Source organism: Rhincodon typus, chromosome 1, assembly GCF_021869965.1.
Source record: "Rhincodon typus isolate 14 chromosome 1, sRhiTyp1.1, whole genome shotgun sequence".
Classification (NCBI taxonomy): Eukaryota; Metazoa; Chordata; class Chondrichthyes; order Orectolobiformes; family Rhincodontidae; genus Rhincodon; species Rhincodon typus.
In genome coordinates, this window is record NC_063332.1 from 152,626,708 (window position 1) to 152,643,940 (window position 17,233).

The following is a 17,233-nucleotide window of genomic DNA, read 5'->3' on the forward strand; positions in this document are numbered from 1 at the left end:
ACTAACAGTTCCCATTAACACCCTCCTAGCCAGATTGTTGTCCACTCCTTTGTCTGTTCAATTGTTCTTATCTCTCTTTGGGCTCTATCCCCATCTGTCATCTACCCTTTACTCCCTCCCCCCACCCAATCTTCTGTATATAAACTGACATTTTCCTAGCTACCATCAGTTCTGAGGAAAGGTCACCGGACCTGAAACATTAACTCTGAATTTCTCTTCACAAATGCTGCCAGACCTGCTGAGCTTTTCTGGCAACTTCTGTTTTTGTTCATAAATGTTTAGCAGGTTCACTTGTAATTCGTCTCTCCATTATTTTAGCATATGCAGTAACCTATTTAAAATAAATGGATAAACACTCCAATAAAGGGCTGAAGACAGGACATTCAGAGAAAGAAGTTAAGCATTTGCTTGCCAGCATAATATAATTTAACATATCAAACCTTGCATCAGGCAGTGACAATAACGTTTTGTTTCATATGCTCCCTTATTTTTGCCTGCTTTGTTTCAGATATCTCTTTAGAAGTGGCAATATGGAACATCCAGGAGATAAATTTTTTAATACAACAGTGGAAGTTCTACCAGCTGACGTAAGTTAATCTTTTACTAAAAATTTTAGGCAAGAAATCTGCATTCACAGTTACCAGACTATGGATGCCTAAAGCATGGGCACACCATCACCTACAAGTTCCCTTCCAAGCTACATCTACTTGAACTGGGGAGAGGGGAGCATGTAAAGTACAAGTGCTACCAGCCTACCACTTTCCCACCTAACTTCAACTTCTCCATATTGTGGTAGGCACCTGGATGCAGAAATAAGCAATAATTAATGTTCAATTGAATGTATTTAAATAGATATAATAATGCTATACCAGGCCAATTTTCTGGAAAATTACATTGATGATACAACAACGCAGTTGGTGTGGGTTTGCAGATGGAAGCAAACTGACTTCTTTTCAAACGCAAGTTGTGAAGATTGGGAAGGGGACCCCCATCTTTGGAGCTACTCTGCATGTGTCAGGGGTGCTGTCCTCAAGATATTACCACCACTTATCTTCCCACTTGACTCCAAAACCAGCCACACCCCCAATTCCCTCATTTCCGCCCCTATGTTGCCTGATCCCTCCCTGCCCTTAGAAAGAAATGACCTTCCTTTGGAATCCATTGAAGATCTGCATGTCATTCCTGACAGTACACACTGCTGTGTTCTGCTGCTGCTGGAATGTCTAGAGCAACTGGTCAATCAGTCTCGCCTGCAGCTTTCAAAGGTGAGACTTTCGCCTACTGATTGGAAATCATATTCTTTGCCTGTGTAGCCCCACTGGCAGTGACTTACGGCTACCGGGTGGGCACTTTTTAGGTGCATCTGCTAATCTAGATCAAGATGTTCTCATAAGTACAATTCTAAATTGGTTTCTTCAATTTTATTGAAATAATTCCATTATAATGATCTGAATCCTCCTTTCTCAATTTTCAGAAATCTGAATTTGACAAGAATTTTTTGCACAAAAATATAACAAAATATCTCAAATACCAAGAAACAGAAGATGGCTACTACAGAATAGGTAATCAGCTAATATTTTTCTGTAGCTAAATCCAACAAAAAATGGGGTTTAAAAATATGCTTTGAAACAATATCTGGAAAAAATGTGAGCTAAAAATTGCTGTAGAGAAAGATCGGAAAACTAACTTTTTTCACTTTGTGTGACTTGTCCATTATAACAGGCATAGCTGAATTATTTTAGATGTGTCAATTAATTTGCATAAATAATAGACAAAGCATTGTCATGTGAACATATTAAGTATTCATCTACTAGTGTTGTAACAACATTTTCAAAGTTTTTCTTCATAGGGTATGATTGGAATTTTGAAAAAACTGCTATATTTCTGAGCTGGATATATATTCATGGTTCTTATTTTATTAAGGAAGATACTAGCTAGGAACCAATTCTAAGCTGACGTCTACCTCTGTTTTCTTTTACATTTCCTGCATCTTTGTTCATTACTTACATAAGGGCAGATATTCCATCTTTTCCACCTGACAAACCTAACACTATGGATGTGGGATGCTCCTTGTCTGACTTTCTTCTCTCCAGTCTGCCAAAATAATGCTTTATGCCAAGCTGGTGTAGATAGAAATTTATCCTGTAGTGAACACAGTATGGGTGCTGGTTGTGCTTAGATTGTTTCGTGGCAATCATCAAAACAATGGGTCCAATTTTCATTTTCAGGAGTGGGATGGAAATCTAATAGTTTGCTCATTATATATTCCACTTGGTTTTCCTTCCTAATGAAGTCAATGGAAATGAAAATTAATCAGACTCTTTGGTAGCTGGTCAATTGATTGCTACCTCATTGCTGGCGCTAGCATCTTTGCGTGAGTTTCTAGAAAGACCCCTAACCCACACATCATTGGACTGTGGGAAGAAACTGGAGCACTCGGCGGAAATCCACACAGACAGGGGGAGAATGTGCAAACTCCACACAGACTAACTTATCATTGTCCATGAGACAGACCTGTCTCATGGACAGTGATAAGTTAGTTGTTAATTATTTATGACCATTTTCAAATTATGTTGGTATAGTTTATCAGAAAAAAGACCTCTAATTTTATTTTATGATTCTTCTTAAAACTTTTCAACTTATAGCTTGTCACTGCTGGACAGATGGAGTAATGTGATGATGAGTCATAAAGATTATTAAGATTTCAAATTTGTTCCTATCTGATCTCAATGAAAGCAGAAAATCAATGCATTACAATTGAAATCACTGTCCCCAGGCTAAAAAGAGAAAGAAATATATGGAGCCTCTGATGCTAACTATAGTCCAGTGATTCCTGTTGTAGAGATACTAACACCGAAAACGTTAAAAAGTTGTGATCATCTTGCTAGAAATGGAAGTTCAGCTCCAGTTTGAATGTGCAAAGTTTTTATATCCCATGGCTAGTGCTCTGTGGAAAACACCTGAGCATCTTTTTTTGTAATTGGTCTCGCTCGTTTCTTGAATTTTTTGTAACTTGAGTTCACCAAGTTTTCTTTTTGTTCATTTTATCCACTTTCTCCATTTGAACGTATTACTGTCAGGGAATCTCAACATTTACATATTTAATCTATCCAACTCCACAGCAATGGTGATGATGGAAGGAGTAGGAAAAACAATTCAGAAAAAATCATAGGTGCTATGCCTGAACCTTGCTTATGTCAAATTTTCCTCAACGGAATGTGGGCTAGTGACTACTGTCATTCTTGAAGAGGAATTTTCCAAGCAAGAAAATTTCCTGAAAACCAAAGTTACTCAAATTAACTGTAAATTCAATAAAAAACCTGGAAATTCTTCCTTTAGCCCTGCTTTCTGACTATGGCTAAACAACATGTAAGTCCACTGTCTCAATTGCATTTATCATTCCATTTGAACTCATTGAAACTAAACTGCTTTTCTAATAATTTCCCTTTGAATTTTAATTCCTGCATTCAATTAACTTTAAAGTAATTGAAAATGTCATAGACAAATAAAAGTAAAATGGAACATTTAAAAAATGCTAGAACAAAACACATTTAGATTTGTTGATTGCACCAATATGAATTTACAACTTAGGAGGAGTAGGAGACCATCTGGGCCCTCAAGTCTGCCCCACTACTTGCTAAGATTGTTGATTGTTTGTGGCCTCAAGTATACCCTCCTAGCTACCTTAACGAGCTAAGGTTCTTTCAACCTCTGCCTTAAACATATTCAATTACATTGGGCGGCACATTGGCTCAGTGGTGAGCACTGCTGCCTCACAGCACCAGGAACCCGGGTCTGATCCCAACTTCGGGCAACTATCTGTGTGGAGTTTGCACATTCTCCCCATGTCTGTGTGGGTTTCCGCCAGGTGCTCCAGTTTCCTCCCATAGTCCAAAGGTGCGCAAGTTAGATGGATTGGCCATGCTAAATTGCCCATTGTGTTGTGGGATGTGTAGTAGGTGCATAAGCCACGGGAAATGCAGGGAAAGTACAGGGATAGGGTAGGGGGATGTGTCTGGGTGGGATACTCTTTGGAGTGTTGCTGTAGACTTATTGTGCCAAGTGGCCTGTTTCCACACTGTGGGGATTCTACGATGACACTCTCTAAGGAAGATAATTCCTCATTCTCTCTATCTTCCAAGCCTAGCTCTAGTCTCTCACACAAGGGGAAACATTTTTTTAGCATCCATCCTGTCAAGATCCCTCAGGATCTTGCACGTTTCAATGAGATCACCTCATTTTACTAAACACCAATGGACACAGGCCTATCTGTCCTACATTTCCTCATAGAAGTCCCCATCCTAGGAATCAATCTGAACAATGTCTAAATCAATAATATCCTTTCTGAAATAAGGAGACCAAAACTGTACACAGCACTCTTGGTGTGATCTGACAATTACCTTGTGCAATGTATAAAACCGCACTACTTTTTATATTCCATTTCTCTTGCAAAAAACAGCAATCCATTTGCTTTCCTAATCACTTGCTGTGCCTGCATACCACTTTTTTTGTGATTCATGTACCAGGGCACCCAGATCTGTATGTACCTAGGTTGTGCAATCTCTGGCAATTTGAATAATATGCTGCTTTTCTATTCTCTCTATCAAAGTGGACAAATTCACATTTTCCCACATTACACTTCATCTGCCAAATGTTTGCACACTCACTTAACATAACTATATGCCCAAGTTTGAGTGAAGATTTGTAGCTCGGGTGCTGATTGTAGATGTTGGTGTGTTCGCTGAGCTGGGAGGTTTGATAGCAGATGTTTCATCCCCTTACTGGGTGACATCCTCAGTGCGGTGGAGTCTCCTGTGAAGCGCTGTTGTCCGCAAACGGATGAGAAAAACCACACTTTCAACTGGGACAACGCTACTTTTATTGGACAGGCCAAACATAGAATAGCCAGGGAATTCTTGGAGGCTTGGCATTCACCTGTGGACTCCATCAACAAACACATTGAATTAGATCTGATATACTGACCATTATAACATACCTACCAGAAGCAGCAAAAACCAGACCGTATAAATTCAAATCAGCACAAGACACCAGCGCTTCATAGGAGGCTCCACAGCACTGAGGATGTCACCTAGTAAGTGGACGAAACGTCTGCTATCAAACCTCCCAGCTTGGCGAACACACCAACATCTACTAACTATATGCCCTTTCAAACTTCTTATATCTTCTTTGCAACTTACTTTGCTATCTTTATGTTGTCAACAAATTTAGAAACTATTGGACCCTTATCCAAATCAGTAATATAGATTTTTGGCTGTGAATTCAGCAAGAGTAAAATTCAACTGCAGTGTCAACAAGGTGCAGGGCTGGATGAACACAGCAGGCCAAGCAGCATCATAGGAGCAGAGAGGCTGATGTTTCGGGCCTAGACCCTTCATCAGAAAAGGGGGAGGGGAAGGGGGTTTTGAAATAAATAGGGAGAGAGTGGGAGGCGGATAGAAGAGGGATAGAGGAGAGGATAGGTGGAGAGGAAACAAACAGGTCGAAGAGGCGGGGATGGAGCCAGTAAAGGTGAGTGTAGGTGGGGAGTTAGGAAGGGGATAGGTCAGTCCAGGGAGGACGGACAGGTCAAGGGGGCGGGATGAGGTTAGTCGGTAGGAGATGGAGGTGCGGCTTGAGGTGGGAGGAGGGGATAGGTGGGAGGAAGAACAGGTTAGGGAGGCGGGCACAAGCTGGACTGGTTTTGGGATGCGGTAGAGGGAGGGGAGATTTTGAAACTTGTGAAATCCACATTGATACCATTGGGCTGCAGGGAACCCTCGACCTGTCCGTCCTCCCTGGACTGACCTATCCCCTTCCTAACTCCCTACCTACACTCACCTTTACTTGCTCCATCCCCGCGTCTTCGACCTGTTTGTTTCCTCTCCACCTATCCTCTCCTCTATCCCTCTTCTATCCGACTCCCACTCTCTCCCTATTTATTTCAGAACCCCCTTCCCCTCCCTCTTTTCTGATGAAGGATCTAGGCCCGAAACGTCAGCCTCTCTGCTCCTATGATGCTGCTTGGCCTGCTGTGTTCATCCAGCCCTGCACCTTGTTGTCTCGGATTCTCCAGCATCTGCAGTTCCTACTATCTCTGATTCAACTGCAGTGTGACTGTTACATAGCCTGTCATGAGCAGTCTTTTATGGTTCTACTGGTCCATTACTGCTCACTTTGTGTGTCCATGTTAACATTGAATTTTACCCTGGGCCTTCAATCAAATATGCACACTTGCTCAGTGGCAACATTTTAACTTATTCAAAACAGAGATAAAATTGGTCAAATGAAAACTGTAAATGAACTCTAATTTTAATTCTGTAGCAGTTACTAAGGTTTTGGGTAGATCTGTAGCTCGGGTTGTGGGTGTTGAGGTTGGTTGGCTCGCCGAGCTGTTTTGTTGTTCCGCAGATGTTTTGTTACCGTGCTGGGTAACATCCTCAGTGCTGCCTCTGATGAAGCGTCGGTGTGTTTTCCCGCCTGGTTTTTAAACTCTGGAATCCATTGCGATAGATTGCCTCACTTCCGGGTTTCCTCCGTAGTGGAATGTATATGGGGTCGAGTTCAATGTGTTTATTAATAGCCTGCTTCGTGGAGTGTCATGCTCGTGCTTGTCTCTGCCTAGCCTGTCCCAGGATCTTGGTGTTGTCCCAGTCAAAGTCATGGTTCTCCTTGTCCATGTGGATTGAGATGAGTGAGTATTGGTCGTGTCTTTTTGTAGCTAGTTGGTGTTCATGTACTCTTGTTGTTATTTCCTTCCTGTTTGTCCGATGTAGTGTTTCTCGCAGTCTCTGCAGGGGATCTTGTAGATGACATTGGTCCTGTCCATGGTGGGGAGTGGGTCTTTAGTTCGGGTGAGCACTTGTCGTAGGGTTGATATGGATTTGTGTGCCACTCTGATGCCCAGCGGTCGTAGAAGTCTTGTGGTGAGTTCTGATGTGTTCCTGATGTAGGGTAGTGTGATGAGCGTGTCGGGCCGTGTAGAATCTTTCTGATGCTGTTCCTGTAGGCATCTCCTGACCCAGTTCTTTGGATATCCATTATCCTTGAACACTTGGAAGAGGTATTCCTCCTCCTCTTGGCGTACTTCCATGTTGCTGCAGTGTGTTGTTGCCCTTTTAAATAGCGTTCGCACACAGCTTCGTTTGTGTGTGCTGGGATGGTTACTATTGAAGTTCAATACCTGGTCTGTGTGTGTGGCTTTACGGTGTACTTTCGTTTGCAGTTCCCCATTTGTCTTGCGCTCTACCATGATGTCCAGGAATGGGAGTTGTTTGTTCTTCTCCTCCTCTCTGGTGAATTTTATTCCGGTGAGGGTGTTGTTTATGAGTTTGTGTGTCTCTTCTAATTTGGTCCGTTTAATGATGACAAAGGTGTCGTCTAGGTAGCGTATCCATAGTTTAGGTTGGATTTGCGGAAGGACAGTCCTTTCCAGGCTTTGCATCACTGCTTCTGCTATGAGTCCAGAGATAGGCAATCCCATGTGTGTCCCGTTGATTTGCTCGTATGTTTGGCCGTTGAAGGTGAAATGGGTGGTCAGGCATAGGTCCAGTAGTTTAAGCATGTTGTCCTTGGAGATGGTTTCACTGGGGTCGTGTTCTTGTTCAAGTGGTGTTGTCATTGTTTCCTTTGCTAGTGGTATGTCTACTGACGTGAATAGGGCGGTGACATCAAACGATATCATGGTCTCTTCATCCTCTATCTTTATGTCTTTGATGGAGTTGAGGAATTTTTGGGCTGAGTGGATGGAATGGGGTGATTTGTTGACTAGGTGCTTGAGTCTTCTTTGTAGTCCTCTGGCTAATCTGTGCGATGGAGTGCCTGGTAGGAAGACTATGGGTCTGAGGGGGACTTCCGGCTTGTGCACTTTAGGGACGCCGTAGAATCAGGGTGTGTTGTTTCCTTTGGGTTTCATTCTTAAGAAGTCTGCTTTGTTGATCTGTCCTGTTTGTTTAAGTCTTTGTAGCGTGTATAGGATTTTGTTGCCTAGTTGTGGTGTCGGGTCAGTTTGTACTGGCCGGTATGTGTTCTTGTTGGCGAGCAGTGCTTGTGCTTTGGGGATGTAGTCCTTTTTATTCATTATCACTGTCATGCGCCCTTTGTCTGCAGGTAGTATAGTGATGTTCTTGTCCTTCTTTAATCTGACCAGGCTTGTCTTTCCCATGTGTTGAGGGTGTTGAGTTGCCTCTTTCTGGTTAGTGTCGGGACTACTGTCTGTCTTATAGTTTGTTGTGTTTCTTCGTTGATATTGTTGGTCTTGAGTGTGGCTTCCAGTGTAGCTAGCCATTCCGTTTTGTTGGCGTCCCTGTAGTTGTAGTTCAGTCCCCGGGTGAGAACGGCTTTTGAGAAATGATGTCACCGCCCTATTCACGTCAATAGACATACCACTAGCAAGGGAAACAATGACAACACTACCTGAACAAGAACACGACCCCAGTGAAACCATCTCCAAGGACAACATGCTTAAACTACTGGACCTATGCCTGACCACCCACTTCGCCTTCAACGGCCAAACATACGAGTAAATCAATGGGACACCCATGGGATCGCCTATCTCTGGACTCATAGCAGAAGCAGTGATGCAAAGCCTGGAAAGGACTGTCCTTCCGCAAATCCAACCTAAACTATGGATATGCTACGTAGACGACACCTTTGTCATCATTAAACGGACCAAATTAGAAGAGACACACAAACTCATAAACAACACCCTCACCGGAATAAAATTCACCAGAGAGGAGGAGAAGAACAAACAACTCCCATTCCTGGACGTCATGGTAGAGCTCAAGACAAATGCGGAACTGCAAATGAAAGTACACTGTAAAGCCACACACACACACCAGGTATTGAACTTCAATAGTAACCATCCCAGCACACACAAACGAAGCTGTGTGCGAACGCTATTTAAAAGGGCAACAACACACTGCAGCAACATGGAAGTACGCCAAGAGGAGGAGGAATACCTCTTCCAAGTGTTCAAGGATAATGGATATCCAAAGAACTGGGTCAGGAGATGCCTACAGGAACAGCATCAGAAAGATTCTACACGGCCCGACACACTCATCACACTACCCTACATCAGGAACACATCAGAACTCACCACAAGACTTCTACGACCGCTGGGCATCAGAGTGGCACACAAATCCATATCAATCCTACAACAAGTGCTCACCCGAACTAAAGACCCACTCCCCACCATGGACAGGACCAATGTCATCTACAAGATCGCCTGCAGAGACTGCGAGAAACACTACATCGGACAAACAGGAAGGAAACTAACAACAAGAGTACATGAACACCAACTAGCTACAAAAAGACACGACCAATACTCACTCATTTCAATCCACATGGACAAGGAGAACCATGACTTTGACTGGGACAACACCAAGATCCTGGGACAGGCTCGGCAGAGACAAGCACGAGAATTCCTGGAAGCATGGCATTCCATGAAGCAGGCTATTAATAAACACATTGAACTCGACATTCCACTACGGAGGAAACCCGGAAGTGAGGCAATCTATCGCAACGGACCCCAGAGTTTAAAAACCAGGCGGGAAAACACACCGACGCTTCATCAGAGGCTGCACTGAGGATGTTACCCAGCACGGTAACGAAACATCTGCGGAACAACAAAACAGCTCGGCAAGCCAACCAACCTCTGTAGCAGTTAATTTTGCTGGCAAAATTCAAATTCAACTTTTTTTGTTTAATACCAATATTGTAGTATGTTTCCATCTGAAGTAGATAATTGATTTATATTCACATATAAAATTATAAATGAAATCATTCAATTTTTGTCAAATGTGACTTATTCAATGTGTAGATTTTTGTTCATTCTTATTAGATAAACTATTCAAAACTTATTTAGTGTAGTTTGCTTACAACTTCTGGAAAGATTTTTCTAATCTTTTCACAGTGCTGGAGATGAACCTGGTGTCTAAATATGAAACTTTACTCAGTGTCATTAAAATTTTCCAACTTATCTATGTTTAATTTAGCCAATTTAGTCTCTGGGTATATCTTTAGTTTGTTTTCTGTGAATTGTAATCTTGTTTCATTTACATGTTAAGGTGAATTTAGAAATGGAATTGCGGAAGGTGAAGTTGATGCATCGATTGGAAAAATTGAGGCTATTCGACTGTTCGTTCTTTCCAAATCCCCTGTTTGGGTTTTACTGAGTGAGGTAATATTTCAGAAAGGACACAGCATCCTAAACTTTTTTATACTATAGAGTTCCTTTAGGTTTCTGAATCCCAGGTCTTGTACAGCTGACAGAATATCTTTAAAATAAAGTGTACAAGCTAACCTTGTTCCAGCAGCAATGGATGCTAACTTTTCCATTGGTGAATGGATTGGCCATCAGCTCTATCTCCACTATGGACTCTAACCTGTGGTGATCAAGGATAGACTTAATTGACAGATTTACAAGATATGAACAAGATTGGTTCTTCAACCAACCTGTGTTACAGCAACAAGAATCAATCTAACCTTGGCTCAGAGCATCTTAGTTTCATGTTAGTAGTGCTCTCTAGGGACTATAGGTAGCCCATTTCCAGGATGAGAGGAAAATTCCATGTTGCACCTAAAAGCGTCAAGGCATCCAATGTGGTTCTATGAGGTATTTAAGGGTGAATCTTCTTCAGGGCATTTGGCCTTCAATTTAAAAAATCTTTAATGAAGCTGTTTCAATTTTCATTGGCAAAGAAAGCCCCAGATTTTTGCACCAAAAGGAGAAGATCCACAAATGAAAAAACAAAGGGTTTTTGTGGTAATTGGCAGTAATTGTCCCTGCCCTCATTAGGGAATGCCTCCTGAAATTTGTACTGGATTCCATATCATAGCAGAATGCCCTGACACTCTTTCCATGAAAGAAAACCGTGCAAAAAGATCAGGAAGAACCACTTTAATATCCCAAGGGTCAGCAACCTCAGAAGTTTCTACAACTGGAGGAGATGTAAGGATGGTAGATTCAGGCTGCAAGAGGTGCCGCTATGATCCTAAACAATAAGACTTTGCCAGATTGTTATCAGTGAGATGAGATATATGCAAGGTGAGGACATCTTTATGAAGGAGTAACAGAATCATCTCCACATAGAAGCCTTGGTAATTATGCAGAAAAACGTAATGCTGGCAAATGTCCAGATTGAGAATATATCAAAGCAATAATGACAGGATATGTATGAAAGGAAGCTTGTATCTTAGCTCTAGATCACTCAGGAGCTGTGAATGCAGTTTTATGGCACCTGACAGTTATCAGATATTGCTTTGTGAGGGGAATACAGACTTCTCAAGTATCTGACAGTAAGGCAGACAACGAAACTCTGCAGATAGGGAGATGTGGGTCATGGGAAACAGTTGGAGACCACCTACTGTGCAGGTGCAGCCTGAAAGCTTTGCAATCATATCTTCTTATGCTCCTCTTTCTTTCTTCTGACAATGGAGGAACCGGAGGATAGTAGACTCATTTAATTTCTAATTGGAACATAATAGAAGGTTACCAAAAAGCCAAGAAAACTGCTGTTATCAAGAGGTATTGTCAAATTCAGAAACATTCAAACTTATTTTGTAAATGTTATTTGTGGACTTGGGAACTTGAAATGATGTGAAATATATTACTACCAGATAATTTCTACTCAATTTAAATAATTTATATACTTCTAGTGAGCCCAATGCCAAGTTTTCAGGCTTTTTAAAGAAATATTTTCCCTCTGCCCTTTATGAAGCAGCAAGAAACATTTTACTGCATTAAATGTGGCATGGTTTGCCAAGTAAAATGTGAGGCGGGGGGGAAAAGAGAGTGGTGGCATGTTAACCTAGAACAATTGGTAGGAACATTGGCATCCTGTAAAATAAATGCTACCTGTTCATTACAATGACCTGCACACGCAACCAATGCTCCACACAGTTCATTGGCTGCATACTCAGCAGGGGGGTAAGGCAATCAGCAGCCCATAAAGGGGGGATGAATTGCTGTTATACTTATCATTGAAATGGTTGAACATGGTGGAGAAAAGTCATCAAGTGTCTATGATTCTGCACTGGAGATCATGGTGTAGGAAGTGGAGGGGATGATATAAAATCATGATCCCCCAGGGGTCAGGAAACCCTCTTGGTTGCTGATGAGGTGAGAGGAGATCATTAAAGGGCTCAGTACTAGAAATATAACTGCATACAATGCTGCAAAATGTTTTAGTTAAATCATTTAGCTATCAGGGTAAGAACATTGTTCAGAGATAGTAGGAACTGCAGATGCTGGAGAATCCGAGACAACAAGGTGCAGGGCTGGATGAACACAGCAGGCCAAGCAGCATCATAGGAGCAGAGAGGTTTCTCATTACAACTGCACAACTTGAGTGCTTTGTGGTTAGTGTGGCACTGCACCAAGCAAAGTTAGTGCATGGCATTCAATAAGTTGGAGTTATACATAATGTTAACTCTGTTCTGCATGCAATGCATGACTCTCATCTACAAAATTATCCAGCTGATTTAAATCCTGTCAGCAGTATAAATCCTAAATCTAATGCAAATGCTACCTCCTACATTAAAAAGGTGAACTTCAGACTTTTACTCCATACGCATGTATTGGCCCTGACAATTTTCATAAAATCATAAAACCCCTACAGTGTGGCAACAGGCCATTTGGCCCAATAAGTCCACACCACCCCTCTGAAGAGCATCCCACCCAGACCCATTCCTGTACCCCTGCATTTCCCATGTCTAACCCAAACATCCCTGGGCATTATAGCATAGCCAGTCCACCTAGCCTGAACATCTTGACTGTGGGAGGAAACCAGAGCAAACCCATGCAGACACAGGGAGAATGTGCAAACTCCATGAAGCCAATAGCCCAAGGCTGGAATTGAACCCATGTCACTGGTGCTGTGAAGCAGCTGTGCTAACCACTGAGCCACCGTGCCACCCTGTGAAAGCAGACTGCTGTTTCTGCCTGGTTCTTAGTAGGTCACATACTCCCTGAAAAGTTTATGCAACACTGTTAAATTTCTGACCCAAATTGTAAGAAATGAACAGAGTATGGATTTATTCAATAAAATTCACAAAATGCATTTTAAAAATGTTTACAATGTTTTTGCAGATATTTATTAAGCCAGCTGCATAAATGCAAGAAAGAAACTGGGCTTCCCAACAAAAGTGCAACTATTTCTAGTGCCTCTTCAATAAAGTCTGCCTGATGGATTTCCTCAACAACTGCACCACCTAGTGTGGTAAAATAAAAAGAACAATTGATTGAAAATCAACAAGGGACAGAGCTAATATAAAGGATCACGGTGATGGAACACTGCAGATTTGCAAAGGTTTGAATGATCTTTGACCAAAACAATTTAACTTTATTTATTTAATAATCACATTGTTTTTTACATGAAAATAAATAACAAAATTCCATTTTAATGAAAACTTCAGTGAAGTTGAATTATGGGTTTATAAATGCATACTTAGTGTAGAAACAATAGGTATGCTTGGTAACTTTATGTAATTGGCACTAAGATAAATAATTTAAAATTATATTACATTAAGTTGATTTGATAATGGTCACTTCTAATCACAAAGTATCTTTTATTTATTGGGTGGGAGAAGATCTCCTTTCCAAAGATTTGGTTTAGCACCTCCTTCCACAATTGGATTGTAGCCCTGAGCTATGACATTCTATGAGCTGACAAGGTGTCCCTTGGCTTTTATATCTTCCAGAAATAAAGCACTCTGCTGTTACATCAAACTTTATTTTAAATTAAACTGCCAAAGAATTCACAGTAAACAGACACATGAAGTTTGTTGTTTAAATGTTATTCAAAGCTCGGATCCAAACTTGATGATCGAAGTTCTACATGTTTCAGTTAGAGCAAAAAAAGCTAATGAAGGTATAGGACCTGAAATTCTGAGACTTCAGCCAAAAGAACTTCAGGACCTAATGATCCAGATATTCCAATCAGGGTCAGAAATCCTATTCCGCACCCTGATCAAGTTACAAATTATCCACTTAACTTGAGAAGACTCCTGCATTGGAGATTCCTGGACAAGAGTTTTCTGTTAAGAACTGATACCGGAATCCATGAACCTAGCAGTACAGAAAATCTTTGTAGAAACCAAAATCTTTGCAGCAGTCCACTCGGGATTGCTCAACGTTGCTCACCATCTTGCTTTCGTCCCTCTAATCCCTTTGCCACACCTGTTCTGACCCCTTACTGCCTCACTTGGCACTCCTCTTCGAAGTCCTCAATTACCATACAGAGGGCAGCAAGGGATTGGGGACAAGTGGCAATCTTGAATTTTTGAACGCTTGGGTAGCAGCAAAGGTGAAGATGAGTGAAGGTGGTGAACAGGAACATGACAATGACTGAACTGTTGGGAGAAACAATACATACCAGTGGGTTGAATTAATGTTCCTGTGTGGTGGTGGGAGTTAAGTGGTTAATCTTTCAATGCTGGAAGAGGACTGGCACTTAATTACACTCAAACTATCTTGTTGCTACAGCAACATTAATTGATGATTCTGTTTTCTAAGTTTTTTTTATTCTAAAATTCAATTTGGCTTGGATTTTATTAATATATGGAATGCTGTTTTTAGTGCCATTTATTTTTTCTTTTCCTTTAAAAGGTAGTCATCATCATACCATATTTTTTCCTTTTAAGATCATTATACCATTATTCTGTTAGAAAATCATGGGAGAGCATTTGGTTTATTCTTCACAATAGCACTTTGTAACTGAACCGCAGGCATGAGCTTCAAGACTTGCAATGTAAATTCCTTCTGCATGTCTTCTCTGAGATGAGCATATAACATTTAACAGCTCATCAAAGGACCAATAAAATTTGTGTAATGAGGATGAAAGCATGAAATCCAGAATTACAACTTCTTTGCAAATACTCAACTTAAGATACAAGGCTACCTCAACTGCTTGTTTTATTATTTAAAAATGCCTTTCACAAATACCCATCAATTTTGTATAGCAGCTGTTGATCTTTAGTCTGGTTATAAATGGTTAAATTTTGGTTTGTAACAAAATAACTATTTGGGTGCCTTGATGGCAGTGGTAACATTATTGTAATCAGATAGCGCACAAAGTCGAGGATATATTTTGCTCTACGGATTAAGTAAAAGCAATATTGCTGTAACAAACTTTAATTGGTTCATTTTGCTTCACTAGGAGAGTGCTTTATATTTAAACACAGAAAAATGTGTTCCATAGTCTGGAAGGCATAATATTGGAGTCAATAGTAAATCTGCCCATTTAACAGTAACATTTGTCAAACCTTCAACCAAAAATGTATGGCTGGATTCTCCTCTCATACCCAGAATGAAGCCAAGCAAAGACAATGGTAGAGAATTGATGGAAAATTATTGTGGTGCCTCCTTCAGGCAACATATCTCACCAATGCACCCCTTTCCCACAACGCATCAACATACTTTGCATATCCCTCCAGTCCCCACCAGAATACTGGCTGCTCCACATTTGCTATGGGGAGAGGGGACCAACTATTTTGTGTACTTTTTGGTAGATACACATTACTTGCAGTAAAAGGGATGTAGCAATTTCAAGGCACTTGTACAAAGGTTCTCTCTCATCATTGTGCCCCCAAGAATTATCCATGTCTTCACAGGAACAGAGATTTCTCTTTTTTGCTGCTCCATCCTCTACGGTTGCTACACTCACAATCCTCTGAAATAACAACGAGTCTGCCTTCTTCTGTAGTGGTTGTATTCATTTTAATAACAGCAATCCCACCAGGAATCCACCCTATATGTCAATTGATTGAAGAGAATGGGTCAGGTTTACACCAGTCATACCGATAGGTGAAAGATGCACCCAACTGCAACAGCACTGCTGGGAGAAGTATGCTGACTGTAATATCAACTCAGATATTTGTCTGTTTACACTTTAAAGGATTTGTGCAAATTTTTAGCTTTTGTGTTGGTGGAATATATTTTTAATTTTGTAGTTAGTGGATGATAGAAATGTTAAATTGAATATTTTTGAAAATGAAAAAAATAAAAGCAACCTGATACATCATTTTTATTGATACTAATTATTCCTGATACTTTCATTTATACATATTAAGGGCTTGCATATTACTCCATCTGTGCATGGTATTATTAACATAAGTATTTTGTTTAAAATACTGAAGATTTAGCTTATGTTCTTGTGAACACACCATGGGGAATCTTTGAAACCGTCATGAAAATAGATGTGCACGTATTTGACATTCCCAAAAATTCCAATTTTCTTCACTTATCCTTCCTTTGTGGATAAATATGGCTAGTGTAATATGAGATTTGAACACATGAATGGTCCAAAGATCATGAGATAGGAATTGTTTATTTCGCTGGCATCCAGTCATTACAACCAGGAAGAGAAATTAAGAATAACAAGGAACTGGTTACAACATGCATGGAATGACTGTGTGGATTACACTGAACTGAGGAATTACTTTAACTGTCTTCTTTCCCTTCCCTAGAAGAGTGCTTTAGATTTAAACACAGCAAAAATGTGTTCCATTGTCTGGAAGGCATAATATTGCAGTCAATAGTAAATCTGCCCATTTAACAGTAACACTTATCAAACCTTCAACCGAAAATGTATCAGAGATAGTAGGAACTGCAGATGCTGGAGAATCCGAGACAACAAGGTGCAGGGCTGGATGAACACAGCAGGCCAAGCAGCATCATAGGAGCAGAGAGGCTGACGTTTCGGGCCTAGACCCTTCATCAGAAAAGGGGGAGGGGAAGGGGGTTTTGAAATAAATAGGGAGAGAGTGGGAGGCGGATAGAAGAGGGATAGAGGAGAGGATAGGTGGAGAGGAAACAAACAGGTCGAAGAGGCGGGGATGGAGCCAGTAAAGGTGAGTGTAGGTAGGGAGTTAGGAAGGGGATAGGTCAGTCCAGGGAGGACGGACAGGTCAAGGGGGCGGGATGAGGTTGGTCGGTAGGAGATGGAGGTGCGGCTTGAGGTGGGAGGAGGGGATAGGTGGGAGGAAGAACAGGTTAGGGAGGCAGGGACGAGTTGGACTGGTTTTGGGATGCGGTGGGGGGAGGGGAGATTTTGAAACTTGTGAAATCCACATTGATACCATTGGGCTGCAGGGTTCCCAAGCGGAATATGAGTTGCTGTTCCTGCAACCTTCGGGTGGCATCGTTGTGGCACTGCAGGAGGCCCAGGATGGACATGTCATCTGAGGAATGGGAGGGGGAGTTGAAATGGTTCGCGACTGGGAGGTGCAGTTGTTT

General features: G+C 41.3%; 1 protein-coding gene across 3 annotated transcripts in view; it reads left to right on the forward strand.

Annotated features, from left to right (window-relative positions):
- Window positions 1-16,019, forward strand: part of LOC109916805 (alpha-1,3-mannosyl-glycoprotein 4-beta-N-acetylglucosaminyltransferase B-like) — a 224,421-nt gene extending 208,402 nt beyond the window's left edge. For all 3 annotated transcript variants that reach the window (XM_048603784.1, XM_048603778.1, XM_048603788.1), the window contains 4 exons: window positions 509-587; window positions 1,475-1,562; window positions 10,065-10,177; window positions 13,088-16,019. In XM_048603784.1, coding sequence (XP_048459741.1) covers window positions 509-587; window positions 1,475-1,562; window positions 10,065-10,177; window positions 13,088-13,111 — 304 coding nt within the window. In that variant the 3' untranslated portion in view covers window positions 13,112-16,019. The remainder of the gene's footprint in view (window positions 1-508; window positions 588-1,474; window positions 1,563-10,064; window positions 10,178-13,087) is intronic.
- The last annotated feature ends 1,214 nt before the right edge of the window (window positions 16,020-17,233 follow it).